Below are 22,379 nucleotides of genomic sequence, written 5' to 3' on the forward strand. Positions count from 1 at the left end.
AAGTATAGGGGACTGAGTAGATTACAAAGGACACTGGCCGAGACTCATTGTTCTTGTCTCTCCCCATAAGCTCACTAAAAGTGTTATTCACTAAAGAAAGAACTGCCATTATGTAGAGTTAGCACTTGCCTACAGGCGCATGTCTTGTAAGTGGTGCCTGTTTTCAACTACAATGTATAGTAGTTGTAATAGGGTTATTCACTAATGTGAGAACTGTGGAGAATTTATATATTCAGGCACTCCCTACAGGACATGCAACTGTAGCAAGGTGCCTTGTCTACCTAATGGGAAATACAGCCCTGGGCTGGATAAAACAGAATTCGAGCACACTGCTGCCAACACATCACACAAAACCACTGCACCTATTCACAACGTTCCCACAGACACATAACAACCCCCAACAGCCACCCCCCCCCCCACACACACACACACACACACACACACAAACATGTTGAGTTTTAGTTTGTTTGATAAAAACAAATTTCATCTGTGAGTGAATAGTCAATATTCACCTGATGTAAAAAATAAAAAAATAACATGGGGACAGAATTTCCAGGTGCACACCCTAATGAGATGTGCTACACATACCTGCATGTTCTAATAGAAGGCACATTTACAAAATAAATGCATTTGCTTTCTACAGACAAAAGTGCCTCCGGCACTTCTTACCATGAACTTACAGCGTGCAGTAATTGCAGTAATATATATTTATTTACATAGTTATTCGTGAATCAGATCTACAGTCTAAATAATGTGCCACAACCACTGACTCAGCATGCATTTATTAATACAGTATAATCTGTGGTTGCTAAAAGCATTAGTTGTAAGAAAGGGGTCAAATGCTTTTTCTCCCTACAAGACATAACAAGTTCCGCATTCAATCCACATTAAGGCACACGCAGCACACACCCTGCTAGTTACAAGGCATGTAGACAATTACTATGGGAGTAGCAAATAAAGAGGTATTTGGGAAATTCTTGAAATCTTTGTAGTAGTAATTTCTCCATCAAGAAATGTATAATAATGTTTTCATCCAATATTATCTATAAAAAATTTTTTGCATTAAACAAATCATTTCATTTGTTTCATTTCTAGCCTGGGTTCAAAATGCTAATATTTTATCAGAGAACTCCACTTCCAGCTTTTTCTCTTTCACCTAATGCATGGATGAACAACAGGGAAGGGAAGGGAAGGACTTTCTGTTATTGCGAAACTCTGCATTCCATGGTGCTTTGCCAACTTTTAGACGGACACAACTTTATTGGAAGAGCTGGATGGGGTACTGCTTTACTGAAATGTGGAATTTGTATCTGCAAGTCAAACTGTTGACATGTGGGGCAAAGTATTTTGTTTGACTGTGCTGAAGTTAAAGGTAAACTATAGTCGCCCCACCCTCGCTGATCCCAGCCGGCATGAGGACCTAATGCACGGTGAGTGACACGCTCGCGTTAGTATAATGTATAATGCTTTCCTGTGGGGTTTTGGGTGACGCTGGATGTCCTCATGCAGGTGAATGTTCAGGTGAGTAATCCTGTGAGCTTGGTGCAGGGTAGGCACCAAGTGCCAGAGGGACAGCTTCCTGCAGAAGTCGGCAAGAGTTTGTCCAGCTTGGACAGCACTACGGACATTGCTCCAGTGTAGTCAGGTGTGGGGCATGTGGGATCCGCCATTTTAAGTGTGCCTGTTGGTGGATTAGCACTGCTTAAAGCAGAACCACATATCGCTGGAGATGTGAGTGAGCCTTTAGGGTGGGGACCGGGATCACCCCCACTGGTCCAGAGGGAGGGGGATAGCGTGGCTCCATCAAGATTTGGCCGAGGATAAGCCTGAGCTGGTTCAAAAGATCGTCCTCCTCTCCCGCCCGCAGCACCTGCTAGGCCTCACGGAGGTCCAGATGTCTGCCACGACCTCTGGATGCACTCCCAAGCCGGTCGTTTGATGCAGAGTACACTTGTTGCACACCCAGACCCCGGTAGTAGGTCGAGGATACAGGCAAGCGGCTTAAAATGCACAGTTTATACGGAGCTTCATGAAAAGACGTCTAGCTGCCATCACTGTCAGGGTCTGCCCCCCTATAGTGTCCTGTTAACTGTACATTGCACCAAATCTAAAGGGGCAGAACAACTTAAGGAATTGCTCAAGTATAGGTAGTAGTTTAGGCTAAAAGCTATAAAATACATAGTATTAACTAAAGTGTCAGTTTAGCTGGCAGGTTTCCGGTTTCAGCAATTTTTATAGTAAAAAGGTTATTCAGAAAAATGAACAAGGACCCCTGTGGGGGATATTCCTGGAGGCAAATTTGACCTGCTCTATCCCTTGGCCCTGGGCTGAGGAAGGAACTTGCACTGTCCACCCTGACCCTTTATTATACATGCCCTGTATTTATAATTGTGAGGGGAAGAGGGAGGAGCATGGCCTGATTTCTGCAGGTTTTGCGAGGATTCCCTGGACACTTAAAAAATGTAACCAATTCAAGAGTTACACAGCTATTTACTAAGGTGAGAATTGTCGGTAATTCAAAGGGAATTTCAGATTTTTTTTTTACTAAAATAGCCAAACTGGAAGCACAGCTTACTTGGACAATCTTTCCAATTCAGCTATTTTATCCTTAAGTTTGAAATTACCTGTGAATTACAGACAATTCTCACGTTGGTAAATAACCGTGTCTGCTGAGAGCATTGTGGGTGATTCCTGCTGAGTGATGTGTTTGCCTGATGTCAATTATCAGTTAATGAGTGTTCTAATAATACTATTTATTGATGCTATAGGCTCCTTACCCTTCAGGTGAAGGCGCTGCATTCTGAAGAACCTCAGGCAGAATACAGAGTGAAACTCTTATTAGATAAAATACATGTGTGGAATGTAAACCCTTCATTGGTGTTTGGGCATGTACAGTTTTACCCCCTGGGTATTTTCTTTTAAAACCAACACTTTACTGTGTAAAATGGTTTGCATGTACTATTAATTACATTTAGTTTTTTTTTCCCATTAATTTCTTTCTTTATTTATGTATTACTGGCATCTATATAGCGCCAACATATCCCGCAGCGCTGTACAATTGGATTGGGGTTTATACACTAAGCAACTATTTTTACTGAACTGAAAGCTGAATTACAGCATTTAGGCAGAGCTGGCTTGGAAAAACCTCTCCAACTCCATTATAGTCACAGTCTGGGTATTTAAGTCTAAACTTTGAAATTCTCTAGAATTTAAATTTTTTCAGGACACACTATATGTCTTCATGCATAATGGATTGCACATGAATGGTGCTTCCCTGTAGTATATGGATTTCGTGGGGGAGGATTCCATCACTTTAGGATTCCATCTAGGATTGATCCTTCCTGCAGCATATGAATACTACATACTACAAGGCCGCACTATTTACGTGTTGTCTAACATAAAGAAGCACTATGTCCAGAAAAATCATGGTAGATCTGTTAACCTTAAAACTACAGACAGCACAGCCTGCAGTACTCTGTCATAGCAGTATAGATGGAATGCAGGGGGATAGTAGGTGTTCTCTGAGTAAGAGAATGAGTTACAGTTTGTGCAATCTGTCTCCCTGCACATCATGTGCCTGCCCAACCCACTGTGAGTACTGTCTACATTCCTGTTTATAACCTGAGAGAAGACACTGACTCAATTCTCATCGAGAAGGCTGGACAGTGATACACAACTTTATTCCCTTGATTCCTGTGATTTACAAGAGGTGTTGAGGTGAGTCCAATGGCTAAAAGGGGGAAGAATCAGAATGATGAGTGTATGAAGGGCTCCAAAAAATACCCAGCTAATTATATTCTGATTGATCCAGGCTTTACAGTTATCTAGGGGGAACAAATGGAATACTAGATAAGGCTGTGTAAAAGTGTTTGTGTGATTTTGGAATACTGCTCATATCACACTCAGGCAGCATTTAAATTAGAGGAATTGTATCTAAGTGGCATCAACCATAGAAATAAAATAACTAAATGTTCCATAATCTGAATTGTGATCTGTGTTCATTACCAGCCAGAGTGCCTTAATTCATTCATTAAGATTTTATTCACTACACAGAACTTTTTGGAGAACTGACAGAGGAATTCAAATCTCAAAATCAGCTTTTTTTCCCCTTCTCTTCCAGTTCTGCTATTATTTCTAACATTCCCTGTTCTAAGAATGCACAGTTTTTGTTCTTAACCCCAAAAGGACCAAGTCTCGGTTTGCTTGTTTTGTACTTCAGTACCAAAAACATTTTGACATTTTAATGTTTGTTTTCAACCACAGTTTCTGTCTATCTCATTTATTGCACCAACATATATATATATATATATTATAGGCTGCTTTTTTTTTTTTTTTTTTAAGGAAAACTAACTTTAATTTGATGTGACATACAAAAAATATAATGTATATAATTTTGGCAATAATAACCTGTGCATAATTAGTGGGGTTTTAGAAAAGTAAATTAATTAATTATCCTGATTTACAGAGCACATCACATGTCTCGGATTTCAGCTTGTTTTTGATAGTTACAGGTCACAAAATTCAAGTTTTAGTATGATGTTTTTATGTGGAATTGTTTTAGAATTTGGTTTGCCCCACAACCGGTTATATCTATATAAAGTAGACATCACAGCCCATTTACTGAAGTGTAATTTGACACTTAATATTGTAGCAAAAGTGTTGTTTTCCTGATTTGTTTTTAACATACACACGTAACACAAGGTTTTTTTTTTTCATGTGTACTTTGTAAACCTGTCATGTGCAAAAACTATACAATACTCCCTATTGTGGTAATACCTCATATTGTGTTCAGCTGAACATCTTCTGAGTACAATACCCCCAATGTATTTCACTATCCTGTGAAGCCACATATAATAGACCTGACCATTTCGACTTTTACGGTTAGAATTTTAAAGGGACACTCCAGGCACCCAAACCACTTATGCCCATTGGAGTGGTCTGGGTGCCAACTCCCACTACTCTTAACCCTGCAAGTGTAATTATTGCAGTTTTTTATAAACTGCAATAATTACCTTGCAGGGTTAACTCCACCTCTAGTGGCTGTCTACTAGAAACCTGCGCTAGAGCATCGCTGGACGTCCTCACGCTTTGTGAGGACCTCCAGCATCGCTCAATTCCCCATAGGAAAGCATTGAAAAGCATTTTCAATGCTTTCCTATGGGGAGCTCTAATGTGCATGCGCGGCATTGCCGCGCATGCGCATTAGGTCTCCCCGGCGGGATGAGTCTCGCCCACCGGCCGATGTAATACAGAGGAGGAACCGTGGCAGAGGGAGAAGAAGCGACGTGGGACATGTCGCTGCTTCTGGTAAGTTACTGAAGGGGTTTTCACCCCTTCAGCAACCGGGGATTGGGGGGTGGGAGGGAGAGGGTACCTGCAGTGCCAGGAAAACGGATTGTTTTCCTGGCACTGGAGAGTCCCTTTAAGAGATGAATTTGATAGACGTATTTCTCATTTTGGGGCATTGACAGTTCAAATCACCCCATAAATGCATATCATTTGAAAAACTAAACACATGGTCTGTCATCAATATTTTAATCCATATTGAACAGCCATTTTTGCACCAATTTCTTTCAAAATGTGTATGTTAGCTTTTTTTTTTTTTAACAAGCATTGCAATTTAGCTGTTTATTTAGAAGACTTGATGTGTCCCACTGTAATAAAAATCACTACATTGTTCAGCTACATCTGAAATTAGTGTGTGTGTGTGTGTATAGCAAAAAAAACTAAACTTGCCAAAAAAGAAAACATTACACTCTGCTAATTTAAAAGTTTATGCTACAGTGCAAAATCTTTTTGTGGGGGTTCCAAGATGTTTATATACTATGTCAAAGGTTTCAACGGGAAAATATAATTGGGAACCCCTGCCCTGATTTTTTTTTAACATGACCCATGTTCCATAAAACCATGCTGATAGTTTCTAATAACAATGTTCTCCCCACCAAATGTTATCTCTTAACCCCTTAAGGACTGAGCCAAATGTACACGTTGTGAACAGAACAAAACGTAAACAAAACCTGGTATTTGCGCTATATGTCTGTCCAACCGTAATTCACCTCTTTCATATTAAATGCACCCCCCTTTTTATATATAATTTTATTCAGGGGAAACAGGGCTTTCATTTAATATCAAATATTTAGCTATGAAACATAATTTAATATGAAATAAATGGGAGGAAATAAGAATTGTTTTTATTTTTTTAGTTCTACATGACATTTTAACTGTCAATGTCATAATACTGTTTGCTTTTACTGCAATAAAATACACATATTTGTATTCAGCAAAGTCTCACGTGTAAAACAGTACCCCCTCGGTACAGGTTTTATGGTGTTTTGGGAAGTTACAGGGTCAAATATAGTGTGTTACATTTGAAATTGAAATTTGCCAGATTGGTTACGTTGCCTTTGAGACTGTATAGTAGCCCAGGAAATAAATGTACACCCATAATGGCATACCATTTGCAATAGTAGACAACCCAAGGTATTGCAAATGGGGTATGTCCAGTCTTTTTTAGTAGTGATTTGGTCACAAACACTGGCCAAAGTTAGCATTAGTATTTGTGTGTGAAAAATGCAAAAAACGTCAATTTTGGCCAGTGTTTGTGACTAAGTGGCTACTAAAAAAGACTGGACATACCCCATTTGCAATACCTTGGGTTGTCTACTATTGCAAATGGTATGCCATCATAGGGGTAATTTTCATTCTTGGGCTACCATAGGCAGGGGCGTATTAGCCGCGAGGCAAACAAGGCATTTGCCTTGGGCGGCATTTTTCAGGGGGCGGCAAAAAAAGCCGCCCCCAAATGCCCAGGGCAAATGCCTTGTTAGCCTTGCGGCTAACAGACATGCTGGGCTGCCCAGGGCTGCTGGGCAGTGCGGGTGGGAGGGCGGGCGCGCCGCAGAGTGAGGCTGGGAGCCGGAATATGACGTCATATTCCGGCTCCGCCTACCAGCATCACTCTGCGGCACGCGAGGGAGCTGAGCAGACCGCTCAGAGGAAGTGCTCCCTCGCCGCCCGCCTGCACTGCCCAGCAGCCACTGGACCACCAGGGAGACAGATACCCCCCCAGCATTCCCAAAGGTAAGGAGGCTGGGGGGGTTAAAATTAAAAAAAAAATGTATTAAATATGTGAGTGAGTGAGTGTGTCTGTGTATGTCTGTTAGTGTGTGTCTGTTAGTGTGTGTCTGTTAGTGTGTGTCTGTTAGTGTGTGTCTGTTAGTGTGTGTCTGTTAGTAAGTGTGTGTGTCTGTGTGTGTATGTTAGTGTGTTTGTCTGTTAGACTGTGTGTGTGTCTGTTAGTGTGTGTGTGTGTTTCTGTTAGCTAGTGTATGCGTATTTGTCAGTGAATGTGTGTGTGTGTGTGTATTTAGAAGGCGGGACGGGGGAAGGGTTGGGTGGGTGTGGCGCGGGCAGGGGGGGAGGGAAGGGTTGGGTGGGTGTGGCGCGGGCAGGGGGGGAGGGGAGGGTTGGGTGGGGGTGGCGTGGGCTGAAGGGGGGCGCCTGAGTTTTGTCCTGCCTAGGGCAGCACAAAACCAGGATACACCACTGACCATAGGGTCACAAAGGCAACGTAAGCAATCTGGCGAATTTTAATGTGAAAAAAATGAAACACAAGCCTTATATTTGACACTGTAACTTTTGAAAACCCCATAAAACCTGTACATGAGGGGTACTGTTGTACTCGGGAGACTTTACTGAACACAAATATTTGTGTTTCAAAACAGTAAAAAGTATCACAGCAATAATATCGTCCGTGTAAGTGCTGTTTGTGCGTGATGAATGCAAAAAACTTAACTTTTACTGGCGATATCATCGTTGTAATACATTTTACTGTTTTAAAACACTAATATTTGTGTTCAGCGAAGTCTCCCGAGTAAAACAATACCCCCCATGTACAGGTTTTATGGTTTCTTGGAAAGTTATAGGGTTAAATATAGTGCTAGCAAATTAAATTCCCTATACTTTCGGCATGGGTTGTCAGGCAGGTCCCGCTAATTGTAATTAATTAGGATAATTATGAAAAATATTACATAAATATATGTGTAGAATTAATATGTGTGTGTGTGTGTATATATATATATATATATATATATTTTTTTTTTTAATTTTTTTTATATTTTTATTTATATATATGTGTGTGTGTGTATATATATATATATATATATATATATACAGGGGCGTATTAGCCGCGAGGCAAACAAGACATTTGCCTTGGGCGGCATTTTCCAGGGGGCGGCAAAAAACGCCGCCCCCAAATGCCCAGGGCAAATGCCTTGTTAGCCTTGCGGTTAACAGACATGCCGGCGGGCTGCTGGGCGGGCGGGCGGCACTGGCTATCGGGCGGGCGGCTGGCGAGGGAGCACTTCCTCTAAGCTGTCTGTTCAGCTCCCTCGCGCGCCGCAGAGTGAGACTGGGAGCCGGAATATGACGTCATATTCCGGCTCCGCCTCCCAGCCTCACTCTGCGGCGCGTGAGGGAGCTGAGCAGACAGCTCAGAGGAAGTGCTCCCTCGCCAGCCGCCCGCCCGACAGCCAGTGCCGCCCGCCCAGCAGCCACTGGACCCCCAGGGGGGAAGAGACACCCCCCCCAGCATTCCCAAAGGTAAGGAGGCTGGGGGGGGGGTGTTTAAATAAATTTAAAAAATGTGTTAGTGAGTGTGTGTGTCTGTTAGTCTGTGTGTGTGTGTCTGCTAGTGCGTGTGTGTCTGACTGTGTGTGTGTTTGCTAGTGAGTGTGTGTGTCTGCTAGTGAGTGAGTGTGTGTCTGTTAGTGTGTGTGTCTGTTAGTGTGTGTGTCTGTTAGTGTGTTTGTCTGTTACTGAGTGTGAGTGTGTCTGTTACTGAGTGTGAGTGTGTCTGTTACTGAGTGTGTTTCTGTTAGCTAGTGTATGCGTATCTGTCAGTGAATGTGTGTATTTAGAATGCGGGGCAGGGGAAAGGGTGGGGGGGCAGGGGAAAGGGTGGGGGGGGGCAGGGGAAAGGGTGGGGGGGGAGGGGGCCCCTGAGTTTTGTCCTGCCTAGGGCAGCACAAAACCAGGATACACCACTGGATATATACGTATATATTTATGTATATAGATATATATATTATTTCGTTCTACGTGTATTTTGATATAAATATATTAATATCAAAATACAGTTAGAACGAAATAACACACATCTATATATTTTTTAATTATTTATTTGTAATTTTTTTTACGTATTTACATATTTTTATATATATATATATATATATATATATTAATAGTAAAATACACCTAGACAGTGTGTGTGTGTGTATATATATATATATATATATATATATATATATTTTTTTTTTTTACACTTATTTTATTTTATTTCCAGCCAGCAGGGGGACTACCTGTCATTACAATGCAGCAGCCAGCTAACCCGGCCATGTGATTGTGAGGTCCTCGCAAGGACCTCACTCTCACATGGCCGGGGGGGCTGCACGAGGAAGGACGTGCCGCGGGGGGCTCCCTGAGAGTACCCCCAACCGCGATCGCCGGCGTGGGATCGCCGGCGACCGGGTAAGTAAGAAAAGACCGGAGGGCGTACAATTACGCCCGGCGGCGTTTAGAGCCGCTTAAAATAGGGCATAATAGTACGCCCTCCGGTCTTAAAGGGTTAATAACCCTTCAAATAGTTTCCCAGCTGCAGAAATTAACCTCACAGGTCTATAATTTCCAGACAAAGATTTAGAATTATTTTTGAATATAGGAAACACTTCTGTCTACTATCAGACCTCCAGTACAATTCCTGAAAGAAAATAATTTTGAAAGATTAAAAACAGAGATTCACTTATTTCCACACTTGACTCCTTAAGTACTTGTGGCTGAATACCGTCAGACCCTCAAGCTTTGTTTACATTAACTTTCTTTAGCTGCTGCAGCACCTTGTATTGAGTCATCTAATCACAATTTGTATGCAGGGTTTTTGCAGCAATCATTTACCTATCTCTTGCCATTGGATTCTCCTTAATATATACTAAGGAAAAATAGTTATTTAAAATGTCTACCCTTTCCTGGTCTTCATTAACTAACACGCCCGTCTCCAGGGCCGGCGCTATCATAAGACTGCACAGGCGGCTGCCTTAGGATGTTCCGGCCCGGGGGGCGCAAATATCTACTTGACTATCAGGAGAGAAGTGCACAGCACTCTTCTCCTGATGGTTATTTTCTGTAGCATGGTCAAGCGCCAGTACCTCTGCTGCCCGGCGCAGAAGGAGAGGGCGTACGAGGGAGCTCCAACCCAAATTCGCATTTCCTGTATAGCTCCCTTGCACGCCCTGTAGAGTTACTGGGAGCCAGAATGTGATGTCATATTCCGACTCCCAGGCACCACAATGGGGCGCGCGATGGAGCTACACAGGAAATGCGGATCTGGGTCGGAACTCCCTCAGAGGAGAACTGCAGCAGCCCACTGGACCCCAGGCTGTGGATCCACTCCAGTTCTCCAGAAGGTAGGAAGACTGGGTGGATTGAATAAAGTGTGTTTCTTTTCCACAATACTATCCCTCCCTCCCACCAATGCCCCAGTCCCCCACACTGCTGCCCTGCTCCCTCAATACAGTTACCATCCCCCTCCCACCATAGCCCCAGTCCCCATAATGCTGTCCTGTCCCTTAAAACTGTTCCAATTTCCCCCCTCCACCAGAGCTCCAGTCCCCCACAATGCTGCCCTACCCCCCACAATACCACCGCTGCCCCCATACTGTTCCTATCCCCCCAACATAACCCCAGTCCCCCACAATACTGTGCCTATATCCCCTCCCACCATAACCCCAGTCCCCTACAATACGGCCCCTGCCCCATCACAATAAAGCCCTAACCCCCCACAATACTGCCCCTATTCCACCCTTGCTAAAGCTCCTATTGCCCCCCAATACTGCCTCTGTTCCCCAATACTACGACTAAAGCCTCTGTCCCACAGACACAGTACTGCTCCTATCCGCCTACTAAAGCCCTATTGTACAACGCTACAGAATTTTTTGGCGCTATGTATATTATAATAATAATAATAATAATAAAGTCCCTATCCCACACAAATCTGCCCCTTTCCCCAACACTAAAGCACAGTGACACAGAAAGGGGCTGGTGGGCAAGTACGAGACACTGGGCATGGGGGGATATAGTACACTAAAGGAGGTAACATATTCAAGAGGGGATATGTAACGCTAAAGGGAATGTTCTTTTTTTTTAGGCAAACAGGTGAAGATACATTTTTGAGGGGAGGGGTGACAAAATGCATATTCACCTGTATATCCAAAAATCATTGCACCGGCCCTGTCCGTCTCTGCTTTCAGTTTGTGTGTATGTATATGTGTATATGTATATGTGTGTGTGTGTGTGTGTATATATATATATATATATTTAGAATTGATGTGCTTAAAATGTTTTGGGCTTGGTTTTGCTATCTTTGGCTATCACTTTCTCATTTTCTAGTCTACTTGCCTTTTTGCATGTTCCTTTTGAAGAGCGCTCCACTCTATCTGCAGTTCCAACCTCCAGTGCAGCCCGTCCCACCCTCCCACCATGGATAAGGTTCTCCCCTCCCTGGCCCCAGGTAAGCCTCTGGTAAGGGAGGAAGACCGTTTAGTATTTTTTTTGTTTTATTTTAACAGCCCCTCTTTACTGCCGGTGTGCCCCTCTACAGCCCCTGTCCCCCTCTACTGCACCTGTGCCATCCTCTTCAGCCCCTGTCCCCCTCTATTGCTTTTGTGCCCTCCTCTTCAGCCCCTGTGCTCCCTCTATTTCCCTCTACAGCCCCTGCCCTTACCATACTGCCTCTGTCCCCCTTCTACAGCCCATCACCTCGCTACAGCCACTCTATTTTCCATCTACAGCCCCTGTCACACCTCTGCAGCCCCTGCCCCCTCCATACTGCCTCTGTCCCCCTTCCACAGCCTCAGTCGCCCCTGTGCCCTCCTCTTTTTCTGCAATTTTGGACGCTTTACCGTCCCCGTGGCCCCTGTACTGTCCCTGTTCGCCCCCTCTACTGTCCCTGTCCGCCCCCCACTACTGCCTCTGTTGCCCCCTCTACTGCCCCTGTGCACCACCATATTGCCCCTGTCCCCACTTCTACTGCTCATTTACCCCACCATACTGTCCCTGTGACACCACTATATTTCCTCAGTGTCCTCCTCTACAGCCCCTGTGTCCAACTCTACTGCCCCTGTGTCCCCCTCTAGTGCCCTCGTGTCCACCTCTACTGCCCCTGTGCCCCCACCACAGCCCCTATACCCTCCTCTACAGCCTCTAACTCCCCTACTTCACATCCCTTCCACTACAGCCTATATTTCTCCACGTGCAGTCCCTAACCCCCTTTTACACCCCATAACTACACTACAGCCCTAACCCACTTTTACACCCTGTGTCTGTATGTCTCTGTATGACTATATGTCTGTGTATGTATGCCTGTGTCTGTATGTCTCTATATGACTGTGTCCGTATGTTTCTGTATGTCCCTGTATGACTGTGTCCATATGTCTCTGTATGCCCTGTTCTGTATATCTTTGTGTGACTTTCTGTGTATATATGTCTCTGCTTGCCTGTATGTATCTGTGTGCCTGCGTCTTTATGTCTCTGTATGACTGTATGACTGTGTCTTTATTTCTCTATATGACCGTGTCTGCATGTCTGTGTGTGTCAGTATGACTTTATGTCTGTGTTTGTATGACAGTGTACCTGTATGCGTTGATTATATGACTGTGTACCTCTATGACTGTGTTTGTTTGTGTGCCTGCATAATTCTGTGACTGTGTGTGTGTGTGTGTGTGTGTGTGTTGCTATATATCTATGTCTATATGGCTTGGGAGGGAAAAGACACAAAAACAGGCAAAGGGGTGGGGGGGGAAGAGATACACAAGGAGGTTTGTTAGAGTCATACAAGGGGGTGTAAGACACACTAAAGAGGGGTACAATACACTATATAGAGTAAGAATTTCAAAAGGGTGGATATGAGACACCGCTAAAGAGGCATTTTATTTGGGGGGAGGCAGGAGGCAAAATTAATCTTCGCCTGTTTAGCCCAAAAATCTTTGCACCGGCCCTGATTATATAGTCACATGCTTTTACAACAGATTATTTAAATACACTTTAGCTTATTTATCACTAGCACTATTTAATTTGCAACTAAAAGGGCTCAATGTAGATTGTGTAGTGATTATTGGATGACTTGGTTATCAACTAGTAAAGTTTGCATTGATTTTAGTGGTATAATATTTAACATCAAGTATTGCTTTATAGAAGATTTTCCGTGGTGTTGAATCATACATTAATCCTGGCATTCAAAGGGTAAGGGGAGATATTGCACCATAAACGAGAAGGGAGAATGTGGTTAGATACACTTGCACTTAGTTCTTGCATATAACATTTAGCAATATCTTTAATTAAACTCTGGGTTCATTACTAGGTCTATGTGAGGACTAGAATTGCCCAAGGCTGGTTAAAGATGACTTCACTAATAAGTCAACTTTAACTTTGAACTTCTGACACACACACTTTTTGTAATTTTAAACTTTTTATTTTTTTAGGCAGTTCTTATCAACTTATATATATTAAAGGGACACTATAGGCACCCAGATCAGTTCACTACCCAGGTTCTTTAACACTGATCAGTTAATAATTGCAGTTTTTAACAAAGCCAGACAGCCACTAGAGGGACTTCTAGGCTGTTAGGCGACTGACGCTGGATGTCCTCACAACGTGCATGGGGACGCTCAGTGTTACCCAAAACCCCATAGGAAAGCATTGAATAATGCTTTCCTATGGGGGAATCCTAATGCGAGCGTGGCCATTGCAGCTCATGTGCATTGGTTTTTCCCTGCCGGCTGACGTAAACAGGGGAGGAAAGAAAGCGGGCCCATATAAGTGACAGATGGGTTTTTAACGCCTTGACGGAGGGGGAAGCTATAGTGCCAGGAAAACGAGTTTGTTGTCCTGTCACTATCATTTTCCCTTTAACCCCTTATTACCGGAGGGCGTACTATTACGCCCTATTCTAAGCGGCTCTTAATGCCGCAGGGCGTAATAGTACGCCCTCCGTTTTTTTTTTTTTTACTTACCCGGTACATGGGGGGTACTGTTTTACTCGGGAGACTTTGCTGAACACAAATATTAGTGTTTCAAAACAGCACACATTAAATTAATAGCCTTTTTTTTTTTTTTTAAATGAAAAACCCTCGCCGGCTCAGAACCTGCAAAATAGAACGATCACGGGCTTCTCTATGAGAAGCCTCTTATTAGAATGCTTTAGGGCTGTTGTGATGTCTGGTTTGGCAAAGAGATTTAACCTTCCTGGTGGTAATCCCGAGCGTGGTTAATTTTCAGTACCAAAAGTGGTAACCCGAGCTACGCTCAGGATTACACTGTAGTATCACTTACCTTGTCCCTACGAGCCCCTGTGTCCTCCCGCAGTGTCCTATGCCCAATGCTGGCATCTGTCTTCCGTTTCCCTGCCAGCGCCGCCTGGCAGAACCAGACGAAAAAAAAACAAACATACACACAATACATTGTAAAAACAATGTACTGCTTTAACACACTGAGATAATCAGACCGCCAGGGAGGTTAAAGGGACACTGTAGGCACCCAGACCACTTCTGCATATTGGAGTGGTCTGGGTGCCAACTCCCACTACCCTTAACCCTGCAAGTGTAATTATTGCAGTATTTTTAAAACTGCAATAATTACCTTGCAGGGTTAAGTCCTCCCCTAGTGGCTGTCTATTAGACAGCCACTAGAGGGAACTTCCTGCTCTATAGCACAGGTTTTCTGTGCTAGAGCGTCGCTGGACGTCCTCACGCTGTGTGAGGACCTCCAGCGTCGCTCAATTCCCCATAGGAAAGCATTGAAAATCGTTTTCAATGCTTTCCTATGGGGTGCGCTAACGGGATCAGTCTCGCCCACCGGCCGACGTAGGCAGAAGGTGGAGCGGCGGGGGAGGAGCAGGCAGCGACGTGGGACATGTCGCTGCCTCAGGTAAGTCACTGAAGGGATTTTCACCCCTTAAGCAACTGGGGATTGGGGGATGGGAGGGAGAGGAATCCTGCAGTGCCAGGAAAACGGATTGTTTTCATGGCACTGGAGATTCCCTTTAAGGTATGTTTTTAAAACATTTTTTTTCACCATTTAAGGGGGAGAGACCTCACTAGAAACATCCAATAGGGCATTATAAGGTACAAAACCTAACATGTGAAAAAGAGTTTGAGTAACTTTTTAATGCAGTGGTTTATAACTCCAATTTAAAAACAAAATTGATTACAGACCCCATCATGCTGAGCTGAGTACTACAAGAACTTAATGCCAATAAATAATTAGATTATCTATTTATTTAAAGTGTGTCTCGAGGCAATGTAAATCCGCAATCCTCGAGTTAAAACAAATAAATTCTGTAACTTTCCAAAAAAAAATAAAAAATACAAGTTAAAACAAGAAGTAAGATACTTGAGGAAGTTATGGGAAGGATTGAGCAAGGTGGGGTTTCCATAGCTCACACTGGAGTAAGACTGAGTGTATATAAAACCCAGATCGTTTCTTAAAATTCTAGACACCACCAGCTGCAGACCTCTGATAGGTAAGGGAAACCTTGCATGATATTTACTGCTTATTTTATGCTGAGTTAACGTTGCGTAAAACCTAAATTGACATATCAATGAAATCATTATACTTTAACCCCTTAAGGACACATGACATGTCTGACACGTCATGATTCCCTTTTATTCCAGAAGTTTGGTCCTTAAGGGGTTAAATCAGATACTAGTTCTGCCAGTCTTTTTATTTTAATGACTTGTTACATTTCTAGATTCGCCTGGCACGCTTTGATGTAAATTGTGGATGATAGATTAAGTGACAATTCATTACAATCTGTGTTTATAAACACTCGGATTTAACACCTTAATGTCCAACGATGGTCATAACAATTTGTTCTTTATGGATTCTGTACGGAAATGAAGGGACCCACTCCATGTAGCTATCAAAGCAAAATAAAAAGAGCATCACATTAGTTTTTTTAAGGATCCGATTGTGATGACATCAAGGTTTAACAATTGGTCCTTAAGGGGTTAATTGCCTGGCTCCTAGGAATCAAGCCTTAAAAAGCCATTGATGTTCTTTATGCCACACCTTTTGGAAGTAATTTTTGTAGTTAATATTTTACAGAGTTTAGTACCTAATTGTAAGTAATAAAATATTTGAAAGTGATCGAATTGCACTTAGAACTGGACTAGAAAATATTATATAACTAGCAACTCAATCGTGGTTATTCAGAACACATTCATTCCAAATGACAGAACTGGGGGGATATAGCTCATTTGGGGGGTTTTAACATTAAACTCTGATTCATAGCACATTTAAAACTGTAATTGCAAAATATGCTGATCTGAAAAAAATCCCCAACACCACTATATTCACAGCTCCGTTATATTCATCTAAATGTTGGCATTCAGATTGTGATTCACTACGATTCACAATTTAGTTAATCACCTCTTCGTTAAAAATAAAAAATAGTTGAAAAAACTTTGCTGTAGTTAACAAATAGCTTTTTTATTCTGAATCTTGTAATTTTTATTAAACTGGCTATTTCGTGGAATCAAACTATGGAACGATTCTTGCAAAGTGACTTTACTTAATTATTATTTTTTTTAGGAGAATTTCTGTTTAGTTTTTAGGGATAACCTTTTATTTCTGGACAACTAATGTAGCTCTTGCATTCTTACAACTAATTCATCTGTCAGTTGTTTATGTTAAAAATTGCAAATTGCCACTTGTCTACTGTAGCTTCATCAAGCTGCTCCCACCTTCCCCAGGTCATGTTGGCCTATGACTCCCATAATTCTCTGGCATTGCCATACAGAATTCTGGCTGCTCTAGTTTAAAAACATGGAGGAGCAAAGTTTACCTACCCCTGGTAATCATCAATTTGTTCCATATTATGTAACGCTGACACAGTCATTCACCAAGTACTGAAGTTGGTCTGGCTCAGAAAAATCTGGTTAAAATAGCCAAAATTGGAACTTGCCATTCATTTTACCATTTAAACATGTATGTTATAAGTATTGGGTATATTATTCTCTTCTATGGATTTACATCCCTCCCAAGAAGTTAGTTAATGAGTGTCAGATTTTTGTGATGTAATTGCTGGTATGGAAGTTGGACACTATCTGCCTGTACATTCTGTTTGGTTGCTTATTTCTACAATGTGGTTCCAGAATCCAGCTGTTTGGTTGTAATCCATTCTGTGTTCCTAGTGAGTATTGCAACATCCGGATATTGATAAAAAAAAAACAAAAAAAAACTTGTGAACAATGTTCAAATGTTATGGCCCTATTGCCCCTGGATGGTGTTGGATTATTACCTTCTAATCCCTGAGGTCAATGTAAACTCAGGGTTTGTTTGTTTTTTTTCTTCAAACTTTACTTTTTGTTTAGTTGTGATTTGTGCTCTCGTTTAACAAAATTGTGTCTGCAGCTTCAGTTTAACTTTAAATTCATATTAAATTCTGATACCCTTTAAATTCTACATATTCCAGTATCACTGGGTTCTGACCAAACACTGATTGGGAGAACATTGCATCATTACTTGTTTTCTGTTGTGGGAACATCAAACCAAATTAGTTGTGTAAAGATTGTGGTTTTAGCAACCATTTACTGTTTTTGTTTGTTTTTTGTGGGTAAAATTAATGTTAAGGTTACTCATGGTTTTAATTATTTAGCAATATTATTCAGTACTTTGATGATTTTTTAGGGCTAACTCCCTGTCTCGGAGGAGACACGCTCTAATAAATTTGCTTGTACCAATAAATCTGGAAGTATAGAACATTTTTCTACCTTTATAAATCTGTATAACTGGTATTCTCTAGCGGTGGTTCCTAACCCTTTTCTTGACCAAGACAGACTTTAATAAGAAAAAATATACTCCACCTCTTTTATTCTTGTAACCTTCATCAGAACCTTGTAAATATCACGTTTGAAGCCTTTCTAGATAGATATCGTGTACATACTTTATAGCGAAATTTCCTATTTAATTGCCAGATGGGAATCACAATTTTAATGCTGACACTTACTACAAAAAAAAAAAATAACAAGACAATTTAAAGACAATATTCAACCTATTACCACTCTGGTGTTTGAAAACCATTGCTATCAAGTCTTGCCATAGTAATAGGCAGACCAAGCTGTCCAATATCCGGTCACTACAGTAGTTAGCCAAGTGGATGATTTTCAGTTTTTTATTGAGAAATGTAGATGCAAACTCTTAACATTGTGAACAAAATTTCAATCAGAGAGTGAATAGGCTTCATCAGTTTTAACAAGTTTGATAAGCAAACATGACCACCTGCCCGAGAACATGTATAGAAGTGTTTTTAATTCCTTTTTTTTTTTTTTTTTTTTTTGTGAATCAGTAAGCTGCCAAGTAATTGGCTGCTATGTAGCTGATATTTTTTATTTTATTTTTAAATTCTTTATTTTTGACATGTTTTTGAAATGTTTTCATTGTCGTTGGGGTAAGGGTACAGAATAAAACAAGGGAGTAAAATTGTTGTTACAAAGTTCGCAGAGCTTATTTTCGTTGTTAACGACAATCTTGCATATGAAACAGGTTTGGTACGATTCATCTTTGGTTACCGTATCTGTTATTTGTTTATACAATAGTACTCTGTATGTAACATTTGTTGCAGCTCTGATTCTAAGGGTTAGGGAGGGGTACAAAATAGAAAAGGGAGGGGATACGGATGCCCTATCGATTTTTTTTTTTTTGTTTTTAGTATTATTTTGTTAGAATTCTTCATTTGTGGTGCGTATTGGGTTATGTAACAGGGTAAGTGGGGTGGGGTTACAGAAGAGAAGTTGAGGAGGGGTGGGGGAGGTATTGCACAGTTGAACAGTTTCGCTTTACATTCTGGATTTCTTATTTGTACAATCATACACTTGCCCTTCATATATTTATTTATGTATGTCCGAGTTGGATTTGTTTTTTCAATAAAGTGATAAGGAAGAGAGTTATAACTAAAGGCAGGGGGAAGGAGAGTGATAGGGAAGAGACCCAGTTTGCTATGGTTTGCGTTACAGTTTGCAATTGCGCGCCCGTTTGGCTTATTGTGTTGCTGCGGGTTCTAAGGGGTCTTCGTTATGTTCTGGAGGTATCTATCCTGTTGTCCCCTTCTCTCCTCCCCCCTCCCCCCGCTGACCTCTGTGAAGATGCAGTCGGTCGTCGGTACCTGTTGCTTGGGAAGTCTGTGTGGTTGTATCACAGGGTCAGGCGTAGACCTGGGTCTCGGACTTCCTTTGTAGCGTGGTTTTGTGTGTGTCCGGGCTTGTGTGTCTCGACAAAAAGGGGTATCGAAGCTTATGAGTTCTGTGCAGGGGTGAGGTGGTGGTGTCACGGGTGGGGGATGGGTCTCAAGGGAGGTCTCTTGGGCGGAGGGCTCCTTGGGAGATTGGTTAGGGTGGGTCACGGCACTGGGCCCCAGTACGGTGGGCCCGGTGGGGTTAGGTGGTGGTCAGGCTCTAGAGGGTCCTTTTGTTTAGAGGGTTCTTGCTGTAGGGGGTCTGTGTCTCAGGAGTGTTAGTAGCTGATATTTTTTATAATACAAGCTTACAATATTTTACTATTTTACTATTTTATCTGTAATGCTCCAGCAGGCCACATTTTATAGTTACAGATATCTCTCCTTCGGTAAGTAAGAATAGTCCAATCACTATAACCACTATTGCTTGCTCCACAACTATTGACCGAGCCAAAAACTCCTAAACCAGAACTTCTGCAGGCTCTCCTGATCTACGCCTTGCAGTGCAGGGCCAGCTAATTGACAAAGTGTGTTGGCTAATTTCTCTCAGCCAATGAACTAAGACTTGCACTGCTGGGCTTGGCTCAGAAAAAGAACCTTGGGCTCTTTGGTGGAAGTAGTGCAGGCTTACCCTACTGTCTAAAATAGTCAAAGACATTCCAGGGCAGTGAGCTATAGTGGTCATGGTGCTTGGAGCCTTCCTTTCAACTGATAGCACCACTCATGTATCTTTTCCTGCCTTCTTAAGCAGAGTGATTATCAAGCACAGACTTCTACATGGCTTCTTGAGGTGGATAGTCCAAACGCTTAATGAGCACAAAGAAAGAGATTCACATAAGTAACCATGTTGTGTATTATATAATAAACATATTCTCTTTTCTTTTTTAGAAAAGTGAGCTGTATCAAGAACTGCCTATAAATATGAACGAGACAGATTCCAACTTCTCCTGCTACCACCCTTCAATTGTGGACTACCGATATGTCGGTGTGACATGGGGTATCATCGTATCCATTGTGGGTACAGTAGGAAACGTGCTTACTGTGCTGGCATACCTTCTGGATAAGAAGTTACAGACCCGTTTTAACCTACTCATACTCAATCTGACCCTGGCCGACATCCTGTATTGCTCATTTCTTCAGCCTTTCTCCGTAGATGCCTACCTCCATCTCTACTGGAGAAGTGGTGCCACTTTCTGTCGAGTATTTGGCATGCTACTGTTTGTCTCCAACTCTGTATCCATCCTGAATCTGTGCCTCATTGCCGTCAGTCGATATATACTCATTAGCAACAACAAACTCTTTGATAAGATCTTTTCCAAACATGGAACATTCCTCATTCTTTTGGGGACTTGGGTGATCGGGTTTGCAAGCTTTGCACCACTTTGGAACGTCTTTGTTTTGGTGCCTAAAGTATGCACCTGCAGTTTCCACCGGATAAGAGGGAGACCGTACACCACCATTCTGATGGCATTTTACTTTGTTATTGGTCTTAGCTGCGTTGGTGTCTTTTACTTCCTAATTCACCGTAAAGTTAAATCTGCTGCTAAAGCACTGGACCAATACAAACTTAAAACTGCTACACTACCAAAGGGACATGTTGCTGGTGTCACTTCAACAACTCCAGGTGTATACCACGAGCTAGATAGTGGGGTGGATACTGCAGCTTCAAGTGAGGTCATTTCGGAACAGGTTCCCTCTTCCAAGAGTAATATTTCAAACATTTCTTCTCAGTCCACTGACCAGGGGCGATCAGTAACAATATCAAAACCTAAAGACTCTGGTTCTGATTTTAAAAAAGTTACCCGTATGTGTTTTGTGGTGTTCATCTTTTTTGTGGTGAGCTACATTCCATTCCTGCTACTCAACATTTTTGATGCTAAAAATAAAGCCCCCCAGATGCTTCACATGATTGCTGCAAATCTCACCTGGTTAAACAGCTGCATTAATCCCATCCTCTATGCCGCCATGAACCGCCAATTCCGGGACGCTTACAAGAGAGTCGTCTCGCTCACTGTTGGAAAAATAAGAAGATGGTAAATAAAAATTGGACATTATTACTTGGATAAGTCACACTGAGGAGGATAAACTTTTATTAATATAAAGTCACTGAATTTAGTATTTTATGAGCACAATATGAAAAGATGCACTGTAAAATTGTAACTAAATTATTTTGTCAATGTGTAACACTGCTGTTTTGTGCCTGCAGCTTCTCTGTTCTCTGTGTATATAAATGCTATATGTAAATAATAAATGTTTATATTTCTATAGTATTGTTGTACTCTCTTTTTCTTTTTATATATTTATATAGTGTAATTTTTTTAACAACTTGGAGCATTAATGAATATTCACTGTAGATGTTGCATAGTGCAGCTTTAGAAGGCTGTTTGATCTTGACCGAAATTCTCTTATATGAGCAGAGCTATAGAAGTCTTAGAAAGCTGGTTTGCCAAGAAAAGCCAACAACACTTTTAGTAACTAGGGGCTCTGCAGAACAGACTTTATTATATATAAAAATAAAAAATGTAAAAAAATAAAAGCGAATCCATTGCTGAGACAAACAGCCTCTAGAAAAAAATATATAACCTAAATATAAATTGTATAATATATAAAAACGAAACATGACTTTGAACCACACTATACAACAATAACGGATTGCTGCAGTTGTAATGGTGTTCTATTTCCTGGTTTGTGTGAAAGCATTTTCGAATGTTTTGACACAAATCAAGGCTGTTCTTGGAGCATGCATACAGCCCCTCGCTGTCCACATTGCTAATTACAACAGTGGATTGTAGTGGTTACAAAGGTTTCGCCATAGGAAAGCTGTCAGGGCCACAGAAGGGCCTCTTGTGGCTGTCAATATAGGACATAAAAACCTTCCTGGCCATTACTCAGACAGCCTGGGAGGCTAAAGTGATTTTTTTTTTTTTTTTTTTTAAATAAAATGTAAAAAAATAATTTTGGGGCAATGAGTGTCTTTGGAAGACGAGACATTTAAACTGTCATTAGTCTAATACTATCCTTACCTTTTTTGCCACTTTATCTCACTCCCTCTAGCATGTACATTCATTGAGCAGAGCCCTCAACCCCTCTGTTCCTG

At 41.7% G+C, this 22,379-nt stretch overlaps 1 protein-coding gene across 3 annotated transcripts; it reads left to right on the top strand.

The window, feature by feature from the left end:
* The first annotated feature begins 1,368 nt into the window (after nucleotides 1-1,368).
* Nucleotides 1,369-21,505, top strand: GPR84 (G protein-coupled receptor 84). 3 transcript variants are annotated; one of them, XM_063444802.1, is made up of 2 exons: nucleotides 1,369-1,430; nucleotides 20,171-21,505. In XM_063444802.1, exon 2 carries the CDS (start codon nucleotides 20,204-20,206, stop codon nucleotides 21,317-21,319), a length of 1,116 nt encoding a protein of 371 aa, XP_063300872.1. In that variant the 5' UTR covers nucleotides 1,369-1,430; nucleotides 20,171-20,203; the 3' UTR covers nucleotides 21,320-21,505. The 3 variants fall into 3 exon arrangements, with proteins under 3 accessions (XP_063300872.1, XP_063300870.1, XP_063300871.1); XM_063444800.1 differs by lacking the exon at nucleotides 1,369-1,430 and adding an exon at nucleotides 3,639-3,717; XM_063444801.1 differs by lacking the exon at nucleotides 1,369-1,430 and adding an exon at nucleotides 15,550-15,571.
* Nucleotides 21,506-22,379: the final 874 nt, after the last annotated feature.

The sequence above is a fragment of the Pelobates fuscus genome, chromosome 1, assembly GCF_036172605.1.
Source record: "Pelobates fuscus isolate aPelFus1 chromosome 1, aPelFus1.pri, whole genome shotgun sequence".
Lineage (NCBI taxonomy): Eukaryota > Metazoa > Chordata > Amphibia > Anura > Pelobatidae > Pelobates > Pelobates fuscus.